Source organism: Patiria miniata, unplaced genomic scaffold (genome assembly GCF_015706575.1).
Source record: "Patiria miniata isolate m_02_andy unplaced genomic scaffold, ASM1570657v1 HiC_scaffold_7, whole genome shotgun sequence".
In the NCBI taxonomy this organism is placed as follows: domain Eukaryota; kingdom Metazoa; phylum Echinodermata; class Asteroidea; order Valvatida; family Asterinidae; genus Patiria; species Patiria miniata.
Genome location: NW_024037074.1, coordinates 33,667,987 through 33,690,211, shown reverse-complemented (window position 1 = coordinate 33,690,211; position 22,225 = coordinate 33,667,987). Strand labels below are relative to the sequence as shown.

Sequence of the window (22,225 nt, the reverse complement as noted above, 5' to 3'; positions counted from 1 at the left end):
TTAGAACAATGGGAACGATAAGAATATGTATCCTTCTCAAGAAATCAAAATGAAAAATTCACACTTTAAAATTGGAAACAGCAAAACACCCCGAATGAGAGCTGACATTTATGATAGTGAATAACATTGCTGGATGTTTACACATGAACATTGCCCACATCCGGCCTTCTCGGACAGCCGAACATTAATACATCAATGCGTAAAAGGGGTTAATAATCCCACGTTTTACAAACCGAAAGAGGAACAAAATGAAACCGGGTTACCCTGAAGTGTTCAGCGTTGAACAAACAATGCAAAGATAAAGCAGAATTAATAAAAGGGTATACATAACATGTACACACGTTGATGATAGTGATAAACAGCAAGTCAAGATGCCCATAGTCATACATAAGTAGGGCCTATTTGTTGAATGTGGGGCTTTCGTGTTACTTCTAGCAAGGAGAACTTGCTTTTTTTTTTTTTTTACTGGGATTCCGCTCCGCATTTTCTGGCCAAGTGTCAAGTATGCAAGATGATTTATTTTCGCAGGATTTAGCGAAGCATAAGCAGAGCTGTTAGGGTTCGTCTTTGGGTCCGTGATGGATTTTGTTATAACACGCTGAAATGCCAGAGGATATTTTTTTTCCATCGTCGGTGCATGAATGCTAGATAGGAATTTAGATTGGGCAGAAAGGAACTTGAATTTTTAGCCTCAGAGGAGCGGAGCCTCTACTTGTTGAAGTTTGAACAGTAATGAATAAAAACCTAGAATGCCAGTCTCTCGAGATTTTCATGCTGGCTCTCTTAGCTTACAGAAAACTCTTGCTGCATTCAAGACAGGGTATATTTCAAATCAGACGTATCAAGAAAAGGTTTGGATAAAGAAGTTCAAGTCTCGATAACATTTAATTTTCGAGATAAGTACATGTATTATGACAGCATATATGGCCATTACAACCTCCTGTGTTCATAAACAGTGTATGAACATTTCTACCCTGGGGATTTTGTTTACTAGAGTTGAGAGTTTCGACTTAGTAAACCCCTGAAGGAGGGATCAGAGGGAAAAAAAACTGTCAAAATGAAAACAGAGATAAACAAATTGGGTGGGACATCTAGGAATTGGGAGCAGAAGCTTGGTGTTAATTGATTGCTTCATGCACTGAGAGGATAAGCTCAGGATTCTTAAAAATAAAGAAAAAAAATAGCTGCTGAGAGTAGGATTAAAGGATGTGTGGCAAGATTGAAAGATGGGTCAGGATTAAAGAGGTGATGAGAGTAAATCCCCCCAGGGGGTGGGGAAGGGCTCGGGCTCACAGAGGGTTAGTAGGATCATGAGGGGATTAGAAGGATCGTGGTAGGGAGTGGCTAATGTCTGTGAGAGTCTGCAGCGCCAACTCTACTTACTTATCCTGGATTGGGGATTATCATGGATTAAAGGATTCAGCATCACCAACAAAAACTGTTAAAGGGAGGGGCATGTGTATTTTCCTTTGGATATTTCATTTATGGTATTTTAATCCATCCTGTTGTCATCCATTGATCAATTAGAGATCAGGGCAGAGGTGTCTGGATCGAAGCAGATTTCTTTTGTTTGACTCTGAAAAAGTGTGGAATTGTCTGACTGATCCCTGTGTCATCAATATTCAAATGAGTCACATGTTACACACTACAGCCAGACAAGGCTAAATCTGGATTTGATGTGTTGTGTATTGATTTCAAGGGGAAATAATGCAGTTTTTTCTGTGCATGAGACCTACATGTACAATGTACATGTCTATCGATCAAACACTGAAACAGCTGACTGAGGTTTGTTGTAGCTTGTTATATGTGGGCTGCAAATGGACATTTTTCGAGTACCCATTCAATGTACTTGTGCACACTTTTTCCTTTGATAGCAATTAACCCTAACTCCCTAGGGTGGTTTACTAGGAATCTTCATCATCCATACAAATCCCAACACCATGGTAAACTGTGCACATAAACAGTTGGACTCTGTTTATTTGTGGTGTGCCTAATCCCATGTAAAGCACAGTCAGTTTACTAGTGCAGTACTCATCCTACACAGATCCCAACAATTCCTGGTGTTGGAGTTTGGCTGGTTGGGGAACGTTAGGGTTAAAGAACAATTAGACAATGGCTATGAACTTGTTTGGAAAATCCCATCAACAGACTGTCCAGGTACACATGTACCGGTGCGTAGTTATACGGCTTATACAGTGTACATGTACATGTACATGTAGTTACAAAAAAAAGTGTCCTGACTCCTGACAACAGTTATTGTACATGTACAATGTACCAGGCAAAATACATCATGTTTATGATTGAGAACAATCCCAGGTCAATGAGTATCTTTATGGTTTTTCCTTCTGTTGCTTGTTTTGCCTTTTGGTAACTGTATATATTGTAGGTTTCATATTGTTTTCATTTGTGCCAGTGTGTAAATTTTTATTTGATCTTAGTGTGCAGCTGTGTGCATTGTACATGTACATAGAGCTGTGTTATTTGCTGGCAATAAATATGCTGGCAGGGAGTACTGAATACGAACAGCGCTGTGCATGTTTCAATCATGCACCATTGCTCATTGAATATGACTTATACTTCGGGCGTTTTTAAAGCCTGGCCTTTTCACAAACCCATTGACTAGAGCATAATGAGTTCGCGGGATTCAATTCACGTCACTGGAATGACAAATTGACGTGCTGCTCGGCATTAGTTTTCTGAACATTGCAAGCCAGTGAACACATACAGTCATGCATTTATTCCGTCATTCACGGACCTCCATCACTGTGACAAGCCCCCGTCTTTTGAAATCAATCTCAAACAGTTTGTTAAATGCACCGTCCCCTTTCGCAATACTCCCGCACGTTAGTGCCACTTTCTTTTCTTCCCATTTTTAATTGCCTTTTACATTGTGTTTAAAAACATAAATCACAAATCAAGTCATATTTCAAAGTCAGCTGAGTATACTCGAAGTGGGTCTTTGAAATGTTGTTGAACTTGTTGCTGAATTTTGCTATTGAGATACGTGTTCATTTGACTTGTAAAATCTAGTCTTTGACGTTCAACTTGGAGATACATGTAGTTCCCTATAGGAATTTCTACGCAAATGTTTTGAGAAGTTTAATTTTGGCCCGGATAGAGGATTGAGGGAAGATGTGTAGCAGATATTTGTAGACAGCTATAAATACTGGCCACATTTCCAGTTCTTCCTGATTTTCTTCTGTGTACACTGTCTAAAGAACGTTTTTTAATCACATGATATAAATAATCATGCTTTGAGTCAAGTACTCATTTTCTGTACTTTAACTTTGGAGGCACAACAAACCCATTTAAAGAAAATTGCACAGTAATGGCACCTGACTACCTTTTTACCATTCTCCCAAATCCTCTAAATTTCAAAACCTGCTGGTTTATTCTGATGGGTCTGACGGAGTTAAAAATAATTTAGTAACCTTATTATATGCATGTGTAGTCTAATTGTTTCTCCTTTTTTAATCTTTTGCCCTGCAGAAAACATCAAAGATAAACCGGATCCCTTTCTTGATCCTGAGTTCCGAGGAAAGCTTCGGCAATCCAGTCTGCGACATCTGATCTGTGCATTCGCCAATCGTCATCTGCTTCCACATCGGATCCTAAATTTGTTTTGCCTTAAATTTTTATACTTTTAAAAAACTACAAACTTGCCAATAAAAAGAAAAACTATGGAGAAGTTATTACCAGGGAGGAGGCTTGTTCACAGGACGTGGGTGATTTTAGTGCTTGAATACCTGGTGTGCTATGCAACGGTCATTACAGCAACGTCAGGCATGTTTCAGGACCAAGTCCCGAAGTTTGTAACATCAGAAAGTTATTACGCAGGTGAGTCACATTTCACATTGTCCTCGTTTTTAATGGTCATATAGGTTCTATGACACACCTCGGAGATGATTCGATTTGCATTCATGGGTTGGTTACGTACTGGGGTACATGACTGACTAAACAAAACTGAGGAACCTAACTTTGGTCAACTGAGATATATGTATGATTCCCTTTTCCCTACAATTCACTCTAAGCAAACATAAGGCCTTTTCACACCAGAGCCTCTCAACCCAGGTTGAACTCAACCCTGGGTAAACCCAGTGCCGCCCCGGGTTGAGTATTTAATTTTTCAACCACGCATTTAACCCTGCTTATTGCGCTCGGTTACTACTCTTTTTGAACCCTGGCAAGGGTTGCAGCCTGGGTTGAAAATCTCAACCCTTGTCTTGAACAGGTTTGAGTTCAACCTGGGACAAAATCAATCTAGGGGTGGACGAAGGATTGGCGCAGGGTTGAATATTTTCAACTTTGAAACCCTGCGCCAACCCTGAGATTTGTCTAGGATGTGAAAAGGCCATTACATGTAGGTGTTGAGTCAGTGTACATTTTTACCTTTCAAATTTCCCAGGTTACTGGAAACTTTTGGATGGTCCAAAGAATTCAGGTACACGTACGTGAAGTCTCATTTTACTCGAGAGTTGTGTTACATTTGTGTTGGGTCTTGTGAAGAGCTGCACGTTCACCTGGTGGGGTCGTCCAAAAGAAAAAGTGCAGCAGACCCGCTGCAAGATAATCCCCCAATGCCACTTTCTATCTTACTTCCTCTCCCGTCTTCCCCTGATCAATAACGTTTCAGGGCTTCTAATCTCCACTTCCATTGATAAGACTTACCTGTCTGCGATAAAAGAAGCGGGGAAACAATGAGAACAATTCCTGGCCGCGGAAGGTCATTGGAAGACGATTCTCCCCCATTTTGAGTACGCAATGTTCATGGCACAAGGGGCAATGATCGTGTTTCGACAGGAACAGTATTTTTCTGGACACTTGAGACAGAAGCAACAAAGATTACACTACTTATTTTCCTGCTAGGATCCTTTTCCATTGGATGTTACCATCTTATTTTTTGAAGGGGAAGTTTCTTGGGGTATTATTTATATATACAAGCGTGGATTGTTTGAAAATTGTTTCGGAGCCGGATGTAGAGAACTCTGATAAAATAAGGAACTCACAGGGAGGTTCAAGTTACAGGATTTTTCTTGATGTGATCACCCGGAGACAGTACATTTCCATAAATATCTTCACAATTCTAAGTTAACCCAACCCTCCCAAATCCACCAGGAAGTTTGTGGGGATGATTTTGCATAATTTTAGAAGGTGCAGCCCTGCCAGTAATATTTGTGGAGCCCAGGCTCAAATGTTGTGAAAAGGAGCACAAATTGTGATAAACCTCTCAAGCTTGAATGTGCTTTCACGATTTCTTGAAAACTTCTGAAAGGGTGTTTACTTCCCTGTGCACGCCAGGACATCGCCGTCAATCAGACTTCTGTCACACAGCAGGCTCGCCCAGTAGAAAATTGTGGTAGGGGGACCAATAAGTTGTGAAAAAAGGGCAACATGCCTCCTGGAATTTGTGAAAAACAAATTTATCGCAAGTGTGAGTACAATCCGTTAAACGCGCACAAAGGAATCCCCGCTGCTATCTGATATTATTCTAACTTGCTGAAAAATAACTTCACAATTACCTGAGCTAAAATATATTGACCTCTGCACTTGAACAAATCTCTTTCTCTCTCTCTGCATGTTTTTGCTAAAGGCTAAACGTACAAAACACCACAAAAATAATCCCTTGTTTGCTATAGGTCTGGGTAATCCTGTACTGAATTTCTGACAAACACATTTAATCTCCAAATCATGGTCGTACATTTATACAACAAGATTTACACAAATAATTTTTTTGTAAATTTTTTATTTTTCTAAAGCTTTCCTGCAGCGTAAGCATACTCATTGAACATTGTGGCTGTGATATTTTGATAACAAGATTCAGCACAATTTTGCTGCCATGCTTGAATCTCAAAAGAACTATTATTTCACTCATTGATAAGCCATGGAATTAAAGTTTAAAAAGCACAAACATATCAGACAGCCCTAACCACAGACTGGTACATTTCATCATAACCACAGACTGGTACATTTCATCATAATTTCGTGGAATGCTCAAGGAGTTTTTGAAGTGACTGGCAGACTAAATAAACAGAGCGCCCAACCAGCTAGACTACCTTCCAGTTCCTTTGTACAGTGAAGTACCGTACATGTATTCCACAATTTCTTTGCTGTTCCTTGGTAGTACAGTACATGAGATGGAGCTGCGATAATGTCCATTTTCATTCGATACTTGTTTTAAAGTTGATGTTCCGTGTAAACCTTGGCCCTAACCTTACTATTTTATACTAACTCCATCAAAATCCATCCCCCTACCGAGTACCGGTATTTCGGGGGATTTGGGCAGATAAGCCATGTGTACCGAGCCATCAAAATCTACCAGCACACCAGTGTTTTCAATGAATTTAGTCCTGAAGCATGCATTTTGTGAAGCAGAGTGAATGATAGATTTTGATGGACATGGTCTTCTACTATTAAGACTTAACAGGGAGTTTAGGGTTAAAAGGAAAAAATGAACATATAGTTACGCAATATACGTTTTGTACATTGTTAGCTGGGCCCCATTTTACAATTTTATTTGTGATCTATACGTTACCCACACACAATGTGATATTACCTTAAAGCCAAGTGTCAATTATAAAAAAAGCCAAGTGTCAATTATAAAAAAATGTTCTTTGTAGCTGAGGGGGATTTATCAAGAACTTGAATTGTAAAGAATGATTTATGCGTGGATTTTGCCACCAGACTGTCGTGACAAACCACAAGGATATGAGATAAGTAAAAAGTATTTGAGAATAATGCTCCAAAAATGTGCAAATATTTGCTGGGGGGTACTAGAGACTACCAAAAACCACTTCCTAGTAATAACCACCATGTAAATTTGCTCAAGATAACAAATATTTGTGATAGACAGAAAGTCATCCATTTTACAAACAGTCCTCATGTTCTTACACATCCACGAAGGACAGCAATTACAAATTTGGAGTTCATACTTCATACCATAGACCACTGAAAAAAAATCAAACAGTAGGCCTACTACAGAAAATGTATTTATTATGCTAATTGAATCTAAATGTACATGTACCCAACCCTGACCTTGTTGTGTTAGCCATTTATGTTTATGACCTTTTCATGTTTGCCATTTATGTGTTTGATCTTTTCATGTGACAGCTGTCTATGACTCACGGTTTACTCAAATTGAGAACAAATTCTCCTCTTTTGAAATGCTAAATGCTTGAATCTAATTACCGACTTCAAGTTCAGGGTAGTGCTTTTAGTCAGCTGGACAAACAAGATATTAGCTTCAAAATATAAATGGCTCTCAATTATTTTTTTTTTCAATTTGATCAATAAGATAAATTCTCAAACAATAAGCTCCCTCAGTAAATCATTCTGATATGCCTGTTATGTACATGTAGGTGTAGATCTGAGTTGGCACAAATTTCATGAACGCATTGGTTTTGAAGTTAAGTTTATGTGTATAACGAGTTCTGAACTGTTACAAAAGTTGCTTCCAAAATACATGCAACTTTGCCATCGACGCAATAACGCATGCATGCGCCAATGGAGTAACCATATAGTGTGTGCCAGACATGTGGGTTCAGTTACTGCCAGCCATACATGTAACCATGCGTGTACCGTACTTCGTACACAGCTTTTCTGCCTTTAATTCTTAGGTTAACCACTGTAAACTTGTGTACATGGTAAAATGTGCATAAATTCATGTACAATGTACCGGTACATTGTACAAATGCAGACGCTGCCCTTTGTAATTTGTCCAGCCACAAATTCTAGAGTCATGCACAACACAGACTGATAACACCTGGCCAACAATGGAGGATGAATCTCTTATCAGCTGTGCCCTTTGAACCCTGCCATTGTCAGGAATAAGTTCAAGCGCATTCCTTTGGCATACCACACGCAACTTGTTGACAACATTATGGTGGGGAACTACAATAAATCACACAATTTTAAGAAAAGGGGGAATCTGTGAATTTGGTTTCCACATTGTACAAGTGACAAACGTGCCTTCTTGGTATTTTCCAATTGACATTTTTTCCCAAATACAATCACATGAAAATGGTTTAGGGTCAGTGTACTTTAAACAAACATAAAATTCATTATTAATTGCTTTCCGACATTCCGTCCACAACATTGTACATCATGTACCATGCATTCAACACATACATTTTTTTAATGCTAAATGACCACTAACTCCCCAAAACCTTTTTGCAAGGATCTTATGCAACCCAAAAACCTACTATTCTGCTACTCTGTAGGATAGAAGCCTAATGGTACATTCCTTGTAGTTCAAACTTTCAAATCATCCCAAATGTTGCCAATGATTTAAAAGGAACTGCATGCGTACGGGTCGAGCCGCGAGGAATATTGACAAAACAAATACACTCTTGATCTTGTGGATGTGGTAACAGTTTTCAAATCGGACAAAGTTTCATTCCATGCAGTACAAAGTTAAAATAAGGCTTTGCGTGAAAGTTCTTGTTGGAGAGATTCCCAAATACCCAGGGACTTCTATTTTCCCGCCAAAGGGGAAAGAGTGAATGACCCATGAATTGCCAGATTTGATCTTCACTTCCATCCAAACAGGATCCAAACGAGTCAGGCAGAAGTCCCTTTCAGCATTAGCAGGTTCATGTTACAAAGCCTGGGCCAGCTGTCCGGATGATTCCCTGGTCAATCGATACCAAGTTGAAACATTTCCATGAGTATCAAATTCTGTTCCGTTCTGTGCAGGGCTTCTATGTTTTCAGAAACAGAGATCCTTTGTGGAGTTGCAGGATCAGATAAAATTTCAACAGCCAAGCAACTGTTGGCACTGCAGTGAACAAAACTTTTCGTACCAATGACTTCAACAATTGTTCACAGGAACGATTTTGAGGTACCAAACTTAAGATCTTGGAGAGAAAAACACAAAACTGTCATGCGATAAATTATCAATATTATATGAGAAAACAAAGTAATTGTGTTTAATCTTTCATGTATGAATGTTCAGCAAATTAGAATGATGAAAATGATACTGCAGAGACCAGAAAAAGAAAGGAACAAATACATCGCCTGATCCAGTCGAGAGAGAGAGGATTGTGAGATATTCTGTCATTTTGACAGTCTTTCTGGGGGAGGAACGTTTAACAATGTATCCCAGCTCAGTCATTGTTCACTTCCGATTGTAATCCTACTCAGTGAGATTTTGACAGTCACGGTTTTGTCGTTTTCAAAGTTAATCCTGAGGGTTTGGATTGAACAATCCCACCCACTTGCCCACACGACTAGTTTCCCCACCCCCTACCTCCATGGTGTGCCTTAACCAAAAAGGAAAAAAATCTCCAACCAAGTGTGAAACACTGTTTCCCTGTAAACCCACTTGATGGGTCATGTACATTTTATTGTGTTGCAAACAAATTTACAACAATATTTTTTGGTTAAATGACCCTGCTTCATATGACCCTGGGTTAAGGTTTTTGGGGGTTGAAAGTTGTGGTTTTTTTTAATAAATATAAAAAATTTCATCCTTTGGACTGATAACCATAGCACTGTCCTCCATTGAAGCTTATTGCCTACTGCACGTACATGTACATGTACCAGTACTCCCCTTTCGTGCATACCCGGGAGTTAGGAGGAAATCCTTGTTGCTTGTTCCACCTCATTGATAGTACCAAATGGGTCCTTGTTGCCAACGAGGAAATTGCATCTTTAAGTTCCAATGACAATGGACAGTTTCACATCCTGTAACACTGTGAATTTCTTTGTTTTCCCTGCAACACTTCTCTTGCGTGTAGTTTTACACACACAAACCATGAGGAGAGATTAAGAAAGTTTCATCCCAAAACCGCATCCCTCTGTTTTCTGTCAACATCAAAAAAAGAGGGAGATTTGTTGTTTTGCATGGATTAGGCCCATTTCCCATGAAACGCTCATTTTAAATCCGAGCAGCCTTGTACTAGCTTTGGGGTCTTCTTACCCAATTACTTTCATCACAATGTGCCGCAAAATCTCCCCTTTCAAACCAACGTTAGGGGGGCAGACCAGATCCCTAACCACTTTGAAGGCCTCTCAATAATACTCTTTATGCTTTTTTTTTCTCTGGATATCTTTCTCTCTTGACCACAACAGGCAAGGATAAAGCCTTTAGATTACGTTGTGGTTCCCGGTAGGTGCACCCTTTTTCAGCTAAATGGAAGCACAACTGAGCTTAATTGCGACCATATTGTCCCGTGTTAAGTCGGTCGTAACCTACGAGCAGCGCACGGTTGGAAAAACCAGAAAGGGTTTGATGTAGCGTGAAGGCTCAAACTGTTACGGGGGAATAACATTGGGTTGGGGATAAAATCAAATTCGTCACAGCAGCTACCTTTTTTCATGCGACTTACAATACTTTTAGATACTGAAAGTAGTGTGGTTTTAAGATTTCCTTGAAACTTTGAAAGACTGGTAGGCATGGTTGTATTCACTGAACAAGTTTTGCCATGACAATTGATGAAACTGTTAGGAACTATACCAAAATTGTTCCATAGTGGATTTTTTTTCCAGATTTTAATTTTACCGGAAGTGATCAAGCAAATTTTATTTTTTAAGAAAAGAGATCTTTTTTAGGGTTTTTTTTTTTTTTAAATCATACAATTTGGTTTAAATGTTATTCTCAAATGATGTTCACACACAGGTTGTTCATGCTTTTTGTTTTACACAAACAGATGAGTAAAGTTCTTAACAACCCCCTATGAGTTCATTTGGAATATGGTGCCACATACTACAAAGTACTACAAAATTATGTACAGCAGGTACCCAAATACTAGAAAATACTACGAGTGCTGTTCTTGGTGACGTTTGGACCATCGTTTGACTAAGAGGCATTCGAACGTCGGTGCATAGGCATAAATAACGTCATGAAGCAACCACTAGTTTTAATAATTTGGGAGGCTAATCATATTAACTCAACAGCTGTGAAGCTGAATTGCGAAGGACGTGGCCAAGTAGCAACGTGCAAACAATGACTTTTGACTAATGGTCTTCGACTGAACTTGCTATATGGTTAACCATCCTACTTAAACATGCTCACGCCCATATATACTTGTTCTTATTGCTTCTTCCTCTCTTCTACATTTTCCCATTCCAGATTTGAGAATGTTTCCAGGCCAGAGCCTGACAGCCATGTCCCTTTCCCTCGACGGCTCTCAGCTCTACTTGGGCGGCAAGAACATGTTCTTCATCATGAACCTAACCCAGCCCTTCGGCCAGTCCTCCGCCATCCGCAATGTCTCCTGGGTCTCTGAAACCTCTGTTATCGACTCCTGCGAAATGAAGGGCAAGCAGGGATGGCAGTGTCAGAATTTCGTCCAGGTGGTTCTGATGAACAACGAGACCAATCGGTTGCTGGTCTGCGGGACCAACGCCTGGGCACCGTTGTGTCGGTACTTCTCGGTAAATATAAACAATTTGAAAAATTAGGACTGGACCTTTGTAGCAAGCCATCACTGTAGACTCTTAAGCCCTTTTCACACTAGAGCCTCTCAAACCCGGGTTTAACTCAAGCCTGGGCGAACCCAGTGCTGCCCCGGCTTGAGCTTTTGATTTTTCAACCCCGCGTTCAACCCTGCACCGTTTTACACTTGGTTCATGCAAATCAAGCTTATCATGCTCAGTTACTACCGTTTCGAACCCTGGCAAGAATTTCAACCCGGGTTCAAAATCTCAACCCTGGTGTGGACTCGTGGAGCAGGGTTGAGCTCAACCCGGGGCAGAATCAATTTGGGGGGGGGGGGGGGTTGACGCAGGGTTGAAATTCTTCAAATGTGAAACAATTTATGCTTTCAACCCTGCTTTCAACCCTGCATCAACCCCGAGATTTGTGTTGTGTGAAAAGGGCTATTGAGGCCCTTCGGTAATGAAAGCATTGTACCATCTATACACCCCGTGCACTTGTACCCCTCAGTGGTTTCAAAGGGTGCGTCACAATCTGTGTCTGACATTCTGAAGTTTGAGTGCCAGCTCAAGTTGATTCCTTCAAAATTCCTTTGTCATATGTTCATTTTTTTATCAGTGTGATTTTAGATAATTCACTAAACTTGTTCAAATTCATACTCTTTTTCCATCTGTAGTGAAGTTAATGTGTAAAATCAAGTCTCATTTCAATGCACTGAACTCTGAAAACCATACAACCCATCTACAGGAAGTGAAAAAAGCCTAACACAGTGCTTTGAGCACGTACATGTACGTAATGAGCAATGGATGGTTTTGTGGCAAGCCACTAGATAATATCAGCGGTTAAAATACATCAGATATGACTCTGAAACTGATTCATATAAACTGTCAAGTGGTTTTGGTGCAGTTATCTGTCTTCCTACTGGCCTTCACCTAAAGGGGTAAAGTAGTGTTTAGATTTACTAAGGCCATGTCTAAATGACTTGGCTATGGCTAGAAATAACACACAGGTCTATGGGAAAAGGATACAGCCGCTTTCATAAAAAATTGCAGCCGTAGCCAAGTCATTTGGACGTGGTTTTGCAGTTGCACCATGCAGACCTTCAAATCTTATCTGGAGTCTAGTCTGGCACCTGATCTCAAGACCATAATTGGCATACAGATTGAGGATCATGGAACCAGCCCCACAATGCACAATTCTACACTTGCTAAAAAGCTTTGTGTAATTGAGCACAGATAACCCTTTGCTCTGTGCTCTCAGCGCTTGTCAAAAAGTCAGAGGTCACCCGCCCTAAGATCTGAAGCTTTGAAGCAGTTGCATAAAGTGGCTACGCAGTTTGTCAATCCACTAGCATTCAGGGTCGTTCCAATGTCATGGAGTTGCTAAGCCAAGATATGGTGCTCAGCAAAGTTATGTGCTGAGCAGAAATCAGCAGGGAACTAGTCACAAGTAATGTATTGTATATTGCATGACATTTTGGCTGGTAACCTGCCTTTGCTAAGCACATATTTTCCGTGCTTAGCAGATCTCTCTGCTTAATGTTCAGCTTTATGAACTGGCCTGAGATTCTTAAATAAGGAAATAAATGTGTGCTTGGCTGGTTTTAAACACTATGTTGAAGACCGGTTGATCCGAGCTGAACCTTCTTGGTAAACAAATAATCAAAGCTTTTCGGTCCAAAAGTCAAAACAAGTCAAAAGTTATACATTTTCAACGATTTTGTTAAACAATTTTACTTCATTTTATTTTCGATACACCGTTCTACCTATGCTTTGGTATGGCCCTTACAAGAGTCAGTCGTAAACAACTTCTCATATGGACTATTGCGCTCGCATCACGCGTATTTTGTGATGTGGCGCAGTACGCAGCTGTGCCGGTGTAGTGTGAATTTAGGACCATGAAATACTGACTCACTGGTAGTATTGCACATGCTTACGTGAGGATTGTGAATGTTCAACCAATAAACACAACTGGCACCGGATTTCATAGGAGTCCAAATATCATGTGACACTGGAAACATTTAAAACCGGCCACGTGATGGGCTCTCGACCAATAGCAATGATAAACTGTCTTAGGTGCTCGGTATTTATGGAGGCCACATCAAATTCAGCAGTGTAATGGCCAAAAATACATACTGTCTACATGTAGTTCTCCTACTTCTCAGAACCTCACAAACTCAAAAAAAAAGAGATTTGTTACATGTTGCAACTGTAACTTCTTATTGCCCCCTGCAGGAACAACCCCTCCCTTGTCCCATATCTGAACCTTGACAAAAATTCCTGTCAAGTAAATATCTGTCAAGGCCAATTAATATTCACAGAGTGCTGAGTGTTCAGAAGCCTGTCACTCAATTAAAAAAAAAATGACTTGGGAAAAAAAAGATAGTGGAATGAACTTTGGCCATGATTTTTCTTCCCCACGCAGCGGAAGTTTTTGCTTTTGCACCGGACTAAGTAGATTTCCCTCTGTCCTGCACTCTTGATAAGAACCCAATCGGGCGGAAAAAGGTTGGAAGTGCTTGAAAGGTTATCGAGGAAGGAAACCATTTGCAGTTAAAGGGCTAGAAGATGTCTTGGGATTCCAAGAGGTTGGAGCCAAGTGATTTTCATAGCCTTCATGTAAAAATGCGGAGAAAAGAACCCAATAGTGTATAATGCACCTTAGCTCCTCTAACAGAAATACACCGGGGTGGGGAAACCATCAGACTATAGACCATCATCATGTTGCGGCCATCTTGATTTTTCAACGTAACCAAAGCGAGGCTTGAAGGAAAAATAGTCTGGTTCCTGCTTTGCACATAACCATTATCATTAATTACTGTTAATGGATACAGGGAACATGACTGAAATGGTGGCAGCAGGTCTATGGGGGTGCCACCTACTTATAAGGGAGGGGGAGGGCGGAAGTGGGAGACTGAAGCGTTTATGTATGCATACATACATGTACGGTACACATGTATTTGTACATACACCTGTTCCCTGCAATATTATAGGACTCATGTAAAATGAGTGTTGGAATGTCAATATCTTAGCGGTGACCATTATATTGGTAAGATTTAGGTAACTTTGGAGGGGTAGACGGATTGTCCAGGATGTCGTCCATACACATACGTGTATCATGCACTTATTCTTTCAAAGCACTATAGTACATACAGACTGCATGTCTTTATGCGTAATCCGTGATCAGACCATCCTAAATTGCTAACAGTTGGTAAACGGGGAAGATTCTACATCAAAATACATCATCGGTGCTTAAGTCTCGGAGATTCGAGGCAAATTGATGCTGACAGGGGGGCTAAGACCTTAACAGGAAATGTCTGTGGGATGATCTGATGGAGTGGATTTTGTTATTCAGAGGGACCTGTCATGTCCTATTTATTGCTAGATGTCTGTACACTGTTAGTTGCTACAGGTACATTGCAGGGTCGCAACTCTGACAAACAGGAATTATTTATTGTAATGTTTAATCCTTCAGATTATTTTCAAGAACACACATTTTGTGCATAAGCGGTGAGCTTCTGTTGTTCCTCCTTGTTTAAACTTGCTTCTTTCTTGCTGTTTTTTTGTTGTAGCCAAATACACTGGGGAATTACGAAGAGCTTAATGGGGTCAAGCGATGCCCATTTAGTCCGGAACAGAAAAGCACAGCAATATTTGCAGGTGAGTGCATAAGTGATTGCTGATTTCCGTACTACGGTACTATACCTGGTTCCAATAGATGCACACACCTATTGTACACCGAAATTATGTAATACTTTTCTCAAAAGGAAAAACATCTGCAATGTTACCTATAGTGTGATTGAATATCACTGAATGAATGTGATTTTATTATTGGTGATTTTGTTTTTTCCTGTACAGATGGAGCTTTGTATAGTGCCGCTGTAACCGGCTTCACTGCAGTCGATTCCGTCATCATGCGCAGCATGCAAGGAGACGTAATCGAGACCAAGGACGTCGACACAAAATGGCTGAAAGGTATCTGTTTTCTAGTTATCTCCCTTGGCAAGTATTGAAAGTGGGAAAAGCTGGACGCAAATGAAAATTTCTAGTTCTTTTCAGAATCACTTCTCATCCAGAGTTAGTCATCCACGTGGCGTGTCTTGATAATTCTCCAAAAGTGTGCTGTTCACCATGCCAAATGTCAATTAACATGAAATCTAGAGAAAAAAGTTTTACCAGTTGATGGACAGGTTATGATCTCTTTTTAACAAAAAAAGAACCCACTTTAACACATGCAACATCTGTATCACTTCAACACGTCATATGTGACCTGTTCTGTCAAAATCAGACTTTTCTAGGCATAAGGTCGAAAATGATATTTTTACATATTGTTAACAAATGTTCTTTTTCCTTTTAATAGGTGGTTTAATTTTTGAAACCGGTCATTCCTGCGCAGAGTTATGCTATTTTATGAAGTTCATTGTGTCGAAAAGTAGAAAACGGAGAAAATGGCCACAAACGTCACAAAACAGTTATTACTTTAACTGATATACCTTATCAAAATCATCCAAATAGTATATGTAGAGTTCAAATTAGGGTTTCAAACTTTTATAATATATTTTAGACATGTTCAGGATTACAAATATGCAAAAATTTGAAAATCGATAAAAATCACCCCCACAGCACTTTTTGGCCCTATCTCAATTTCAACCTCTGCCCAGAAGCGTCTGCTTTTGCCAGAACAGGTCACATATTATCAAGCCCTCTAAACTTTCAAGATTGTATATTGAAAGTCAATTCAGTCAAGAAGTAGTTGACAGTATTTTGATTAAATTTTACATGTGAAATCGGATTGTACAGTAATTCTTAGGAACTCACTTTAACGCAAACAATCACATTTCCTGCCTGTCTGTTTTCATAACAGTTTACATAAAGTTCACGGTATGTTTTTTCCCCTTGCCTCCCTCAGTGCCGGAATTCATCAAGTCGTTTGAGGTTGGCGACTGGGTCGTATTTTTCTTTCGAGAGATAGCAGTTGAGCATGTCAATTCCGGAGAGGTGAGGAAAAATGTTATATGTGTGTAGTTTAACGGAGAGAATATGAGAAATTTCACTTTTTATGGAAATTTTTCTTTTTTCTATTTTTCTCCTTATGGCCAAACTCCCGAGTTGTCCGTAAGTTTTCTATTAAGGAAATTAGGACCGAGTTATGGGGACTTTCTGCTGTCCCCATAGCGTCTTCGGTCCCCATAATTAAGTATCGCTCAACAGGTGTGTGGTCACCACAATTATGGAACAAGAGGGGGTGTGCGTGTGGGGAAGTTTTTTATTAGGCAAATTAGGATCCAGTTATGGGGACTTCCTGCTGTCCCCACAGCGTCTTCAGTCCCCATAAGTACCACGGGACAACTTGTGTGTAGTCCCCACAACTATGGAACAAGTATGGGTGTACGTGTTTTACATAACCCCCGAGGACAGACACACAAAGGGAGAACAACAGATCCTTTCAGTCCTCGGGAGTTGGGTCTTTTGTTCAAAACGGTCCTCTGTCGTAGGTTCGTGTGCTTAGTCTATGGAAGAGTGTTAAATTTAAGGGACAAAGGGAAACACAAATCATTGTCCTCGGGAGTATAGTAATTCAAGAGTGGGTGTATGGGTGTGTGTTGAGTTCCCATGATCAGAATTCTTATACGTTCCTGTCTCATTGCTGTTTGGCAGGCCATCTATTCTCGGGTTGCCAAGGTCTGCAAGAACGACATCGGCGGTGATTGGGTCTTGGAGAGAAAATTTACCACCTTCCAGAAGGCTCGCCTCAACTGCTCGTTCCCCGGCTCCTTCCCCTTCTACTTCAACTACCTCCGTAAGTTTTCTTCCAATTACAAAAAAAAAAAAAGCAAAGCCTAGCATCTTGAGTCCAACCTTCCTTTAAGCTATTCAGCCCCATCTGGCTTTAAGTTTCATGAAGTCCAGGAATCCCACACTGCTTTCGAGTTTTACCAAATTGGAAATGCAAAAGACCATTCCATCTTAGAATAAAACCATTCCCAAATCTTCAAAACCCTGTCTGACCTTATGTGTCATAAAAACAACGAGGTTTTCTACTCGTTCTTTGTTGGTCACACCAAAGGAATTATCATATACATCATGTACCATCAGATCCAGTTAACTCTGCTGCAATTCTTAAATCACTGGTTTTCAGAGGCAGCGTTTGGTTGAGCTTATATTTGTCACTCAATTGTTTTCAATTACAGAGGACGTGCACATGGTGGGAGAAGGCAGTAATATCATTTTCTATGGAGTCTTCACAACAGGAGAGTAAGTTGCCCTGCTAATTGTACCGTTTGAAATTGTATATGAGCAGTGTTTAAGGTGCAAGGTCACCTTCTATTTGACATTTAAAACTATGTGCATCCTTATGTAACTATCTGCTAAGCAGAAAGGACTGTTAAGCAGAGTTTGCTGTTAGATTCATTCCGCCAGGGGTGAAATTTGTCAGGATTTTTTAAAACCTGCTTTTCAGGATTTTTAAAGAATACCATTTGAAATCTGGAATTTCTGGCATTTTACCGTAAATATGTTTTTAAAAATGTTTATATTTAGAACTCACAAACACTTGTATTCATTTCTGACTTCTTTCTCTCTCTCTCTGTCTCTTTGTAGCCATGAGATTCCCGGCTCGGCCGTTTGCGTTTTCAGCCTGGACAAAATTGAAGAGATTATCAACGAGGGCCAGTTTAAGAGGCAACAGCAGGGTACCTGGTACCCGGTCCCTGTTGACGATGTGCCCGACCCAAGACCTGGCCTTGTGAGTACACTAATTTTGAGGCATGCGAAAGATTTGTATTTTAATTTTTTTTAGATTCAGCTGGCTACAGCTAGTGTTTGTCACAATTTGTTTTTTTTTTTTTGTGTGTGTGGCTACGGCTTTTGGCTTCTCTATTGGCTTTCCACAATACATGTGTAGTTCTGGTCATAGACAATAAGGCTATGGCTATGGCTTAGCTATGGCTTGCAGTCACTCATGTTCCAGTAAAATTAGCTAAAGCCCCTTCACATTGACATGTATATTCGCGCCAGGTGTCGACAGATATAGCAATTAGCATAACACCAGCAATATATACTCGCAAAAGTGCTGTGCATTTTGAACACATGTTGATGTATCTTACCCTCAATGGCAAGTTGAAATTTCACTGCTTTTTTTTTTTTTTTTTTCTTTCAGTGTGCGGAAAATTCCAAGGCGGTACCTCAAAACACGCTGGAATTTATCCTAGCACACCCACTTATGCACCAGTCGGTACCCAACTTGGGCGGCGACAGGCCGCGCTTTGACCTGACGCGGGCCGACTTTCGCATCATGCAGGTAGTGGTGCACAAACAGAAGGCAGCCAATGACAAGACCTACGATGTGCTGTTCCTGGGCACCGGTAAGCAGTTTTGTACACTAACGATTCCGGGATGGATCCTTAATTAAGAGAGAGTATTTGTGACCTAGCTATTGTCAGAGAATGGACCATGGGTTGCCAGTACATTGCCATTTCAGTTCTTCGGACAATTCATACCTCTGCTTGTTGTTTAGAGAAGTATTTTTGATCACTAAATTATGATAAAAAATGTTGCATAATATCGTATTCCAGCATACAGCAAGGACTATTTGGCTTGTAGACATGGTAATTTTTGTTAGCGCAAGATTTTATTGCTATCATTTTGAGCAAATACTGGTAAACTACGGTGTAGGTGAAGATTCCACTGTTTTAGGCAGAGAATTGAAAGTAATTTCTACTTGCTCCTCAAGAGATATTTTTGTGTTCAGTATTATTTGCTTCTGTTGGGATAACATTGTGGGCCTCTTTATGATTCCTTTCAGAAGCTTGTGTTTTGGAAGCTTGCTCTCTCACAAATAGTCTTGTAGCTTAGTACCATTGCACAACCATGATTGATGTGGTTAACACTTCTGGGTAACAGTTAGAGGTGGCATTTATAATGATGCCTTGAGCGTGGCGCACATTGGGGCGTAGGAATGTCCAAATCTAATCCCCACAGAAAACAGTCTTGCCTGATTTGTATTTTGTCGCGTCTTACCTTGACCAGATGACGGCCGAGTTCTGAAGGTGGTCATTTTCCAGGACACCAACGGTCAGTACCGCTCCAACCTCCTGGAGGAGATCTTCATCTCGCCCCGGGACCATTCCGAGGGAGTGGTCAACATGGAGGCCATCCAGCAGCAGATTGGGCAGCCGCAGGTCATCCTGGTCAACACCAACAGTACGGTGGTGGAGCTGCCCCTACAAAGATGCAAAAACCTCACAGAGTGGTACGTATCATTTCCATCACGTAGTTGATGACTAGCATTAATGTCACAGTGGTTCATATAGATTTCCATCGTGTAGTTGATGACGACTTGTTCATTGCAGTGTTTTTGGATTCTGCCCTCGCCCATTCTCCTCTATCAAAGGCAAATCGCTAGTAAGGTTATAGGTACTGAGGAATGAACAAGGATAACGGAATACCTGTTTTTATCCCCCTGGCTTTCAAGCCTGACAGGGGGATATTGCGATCGCATTTTCCTTCTGTTTGTCCGTGTGTCTGTGTGTGTGTGTTCCAGTACACTGTAAGTTCAGTCATCAATCTCAACCAAACTTAAAAGGTGGTACGTGGAGAGAAGGCCAACATCCAAAAAAAAATCCTTTCCAATATGGATATTTACGAGGTCTCTGGATAGATACTAATGACTCTAGCATATGTTAGTCCGGTGTCTCACCCAAACTCTCCATCCAACCCAAACTCCCCGTTCAACTGAGAACTAATACCTGTTGGGTGGACAATCAAGGCTGTCACTGAAAATCGTCCTTACTAACTGCCTGTGCATGGACATGTATACAAACTGGCAGGATGCCAGGGGGATTGCGCAAGTTTTACTTGCAGTATTTCTGTTTTACAGTGGTTTTGAATATCTTTCACTTGATTTAAATTGGATGACTTGTGGATTGCTTTATATTGCAAGTATGTTTGTCACTGTTTTGTCCTGATGAAGAATCGTTTGCAGTTTGTAGCATCACAAAATGCAACTCTGCATTCCGTAAATGTATTGGCAGCGTGTTACCCTCTACTTGTTTGTTATCATGCATGTACAATACATGGAGCAAATTGTGGTGATGTATTATTGTTGTTGTTTCTACAGTGCATGTCAACAGGACCCTTACTGCGTATACAACAACCTGAGCCAGATGTGTGTACGATTCCATGACAACAAATAGTAAGTAACCAAAAAATGTTTGTCTTTTTCAAAACAAAACAACACAAAAAAAATCAATGTTTTATTACAGATTTGGTCATTATATTAGGACAGCTATATTATGTCACAGTAAATGGTAGTTCAAAACTGACTAATGCATTATATGAAGACCAAAAAAAAAAATTAAAAAGGCAGAATTGGAAGTCCTTATGTACGTGTAAAATAAATTTAAAAATATCATAGAAAGCACTTGCCAGTAGTAATTAAATGCTTCCAGAAAAGTTACTGGATAAAGTTCCATCCCTGGACCACACTTGACACCCTGTGCATAAACCCTATGAGACTGGTCTCAAAAATTCCAAGTGTTTTCTCTGTAAATGCTTCAATATTTTCCCTGCTAAATTTGACTTTTTAGGACATGTTATCCCTTTCTGAAGGCTGATAGGTCACTGCAGGGAAAAAGTAGTGATGGTCATGTATGGAATTCTTCCCAAGGCTCTTAATTTACTACCATTCCCTTGAAGTGTTCAGTAAGTCAATGTCATCTTTGTGTTTCCTTACAGTGATTCATCAGATGTTGAAGACATTCGCGACTGTCCAAGTAAGTTTTTTTACATACTAACACTGAAATACAAGAAAAGTTGTAGAAATTACTTACATTTAAAAACCCCCCCCCCAAAAAAAAACCAACCCTATACTAACCTTTTCTTTAAATATTTGCAATTGTGTTAGGTTTCTCATAAATTGGAGCGGTTATGATATTTTTTCAAGCAAAGAAAATGGACACAAGAAATTTTTGTTTTCATTTTTTTTTTTAAATAAATACTCCTAATGTGTAGATTTTGTTGAACTTACTTTGAATTACTCGTGCGGCAACTTCATAACGTCAATAACTTTACTTAATTGTGACAAATTTTGTTCTTTATTTTCTATCCCTTCTATTCCTTTCCTGCTCTGACCCTGCCTTGATTTTATTTCATCGTCCAGAAGAAGAAGGTAAGTCAGAAAGTAATCCCAATTGTAGATTATCGGTAGAGCTTGTTTTAGTAAAAACAGCCATTTTGAAATCTTTTTATAGGGTTATGTGCTTTGGTTGACTATTATTGCTGCTTGCATTTTGTCAGTTTTCAAGCTACTCGCATTTCTGTTGAATTTTCAGAACAAATTCATAAGTCATGGCGAAAACTTCATTTAACAGATGCATACAGCAATAATGGCAAATTCTAGAAGGATCTTGTTTTCTTTAACTCTTTTTGGATCCATGCAATTTACAATGACAGATTTAGAGTATTCAGTTTAGAGAAATTTATATTTTGGTAAAAGCAAATTCAGGAATCAGCACTTGTAATTTTTAATATGCATTTGCTGGCGTAATTTTCTACTTTCGTAAATAGGTTGCACTTAAATTTGTTAACCTCATTAATGCGAAGGCTAACAAACCAGGGATTTGCTGTGCTGAGATTTAACACAGAGTTAGGACGCTAGGACAGAAATAATCTAGTGTATAGAGGTGTGCCGTGTGTTTTTCGCAATGCAAAGTAGCTTTGCACATAACAAGCATCATCTGCCATAAGCAGCTGCTGCAGATGTAATACTGAGGTTGCAACGGTGCACTAATCACCTTAGATTTTATCTAAATATGGAGAAAAAATAGGGGGGATTGGGAAAAACATTTTTTGT

General features: G+C 39.9%; 1 protein-coding gene across 37 annotated transcripts in view; it reads left to right on the top strand.

Moving 5' to 3' along the window:
* LOC119746417 (semaphorin-6D-like) overlaps nucleotides 1–22,225 on the top strand; it is a 60,600-nt gene that overhangs the window by 7,948 nt on the left and 30,427 nt on the right. For 25 of the 37 annotated variants that reach the window (XM_038223340.1, XM_038223347.1, XM_038223367.1 and 22 more), the window contains exons 2-14: nucleotides 3,490–3,837; nucleotides 11,069–11,373; nucleotides 14,946–15,033; nucleotides 15,232–15,348; nucleotides 16,283–16,371; nucleotides 17,032–17,173; nucleotides 17,565–17,628; nucleotides 17,974–18,118; nucleotides 18,533–18,737; nucleotides 19,402–19,624; nucleotides 20,492–20,566; nucleotides 21,109–21,146; nucleotides 21,533–21,541. In XM_038223340.1, coding sequence (XP_038079268.1) covers nucleotides 3,681–3,837; nucleotides 11,069–11,373; nucleotides 14,946–15,033; nucleotides 15,232–15,348; nucleotides 16,283–16,371; nucleotides 17,032–17,173; nucleotides 17,565–17,628; nucleotides 17,974–18,118; nucleotides 18,533–18,737; nucleotides 19,402–19,624; nucleotides 20,492–20,566; nucleotides 21,109–21,146; nucleotides 21,533–21,541 — 1,657 coding nt within the window. In that variant the 5' untranslated portion in view covers nucleotides 3,490–3,680. The remainder of the gene's footprint in view (nucleotides 1–3,489; nucleotides 3,838–11,068; nucleotides 11,374–14,945; nucleotides 15,034–15,231; nucleotides 15,349–16,282; nucleotides 16,372–17,031; nucleotides 17,174–17,564; nucleotides 17,629–17,973; nucleotides 18,119–18,532; nucleotides 18,738–19,401; nucleotides 19,625–20,491; nucleotides 20,567–21,108; nucleotides 21,147–21,532; nucleotides 21,542–22,225) is intronic. The other 12 variants (XM_038223368.1, XM_038223357.1, XM_038223377.1 and 9 more) reach the window with 1 other exon arrangement.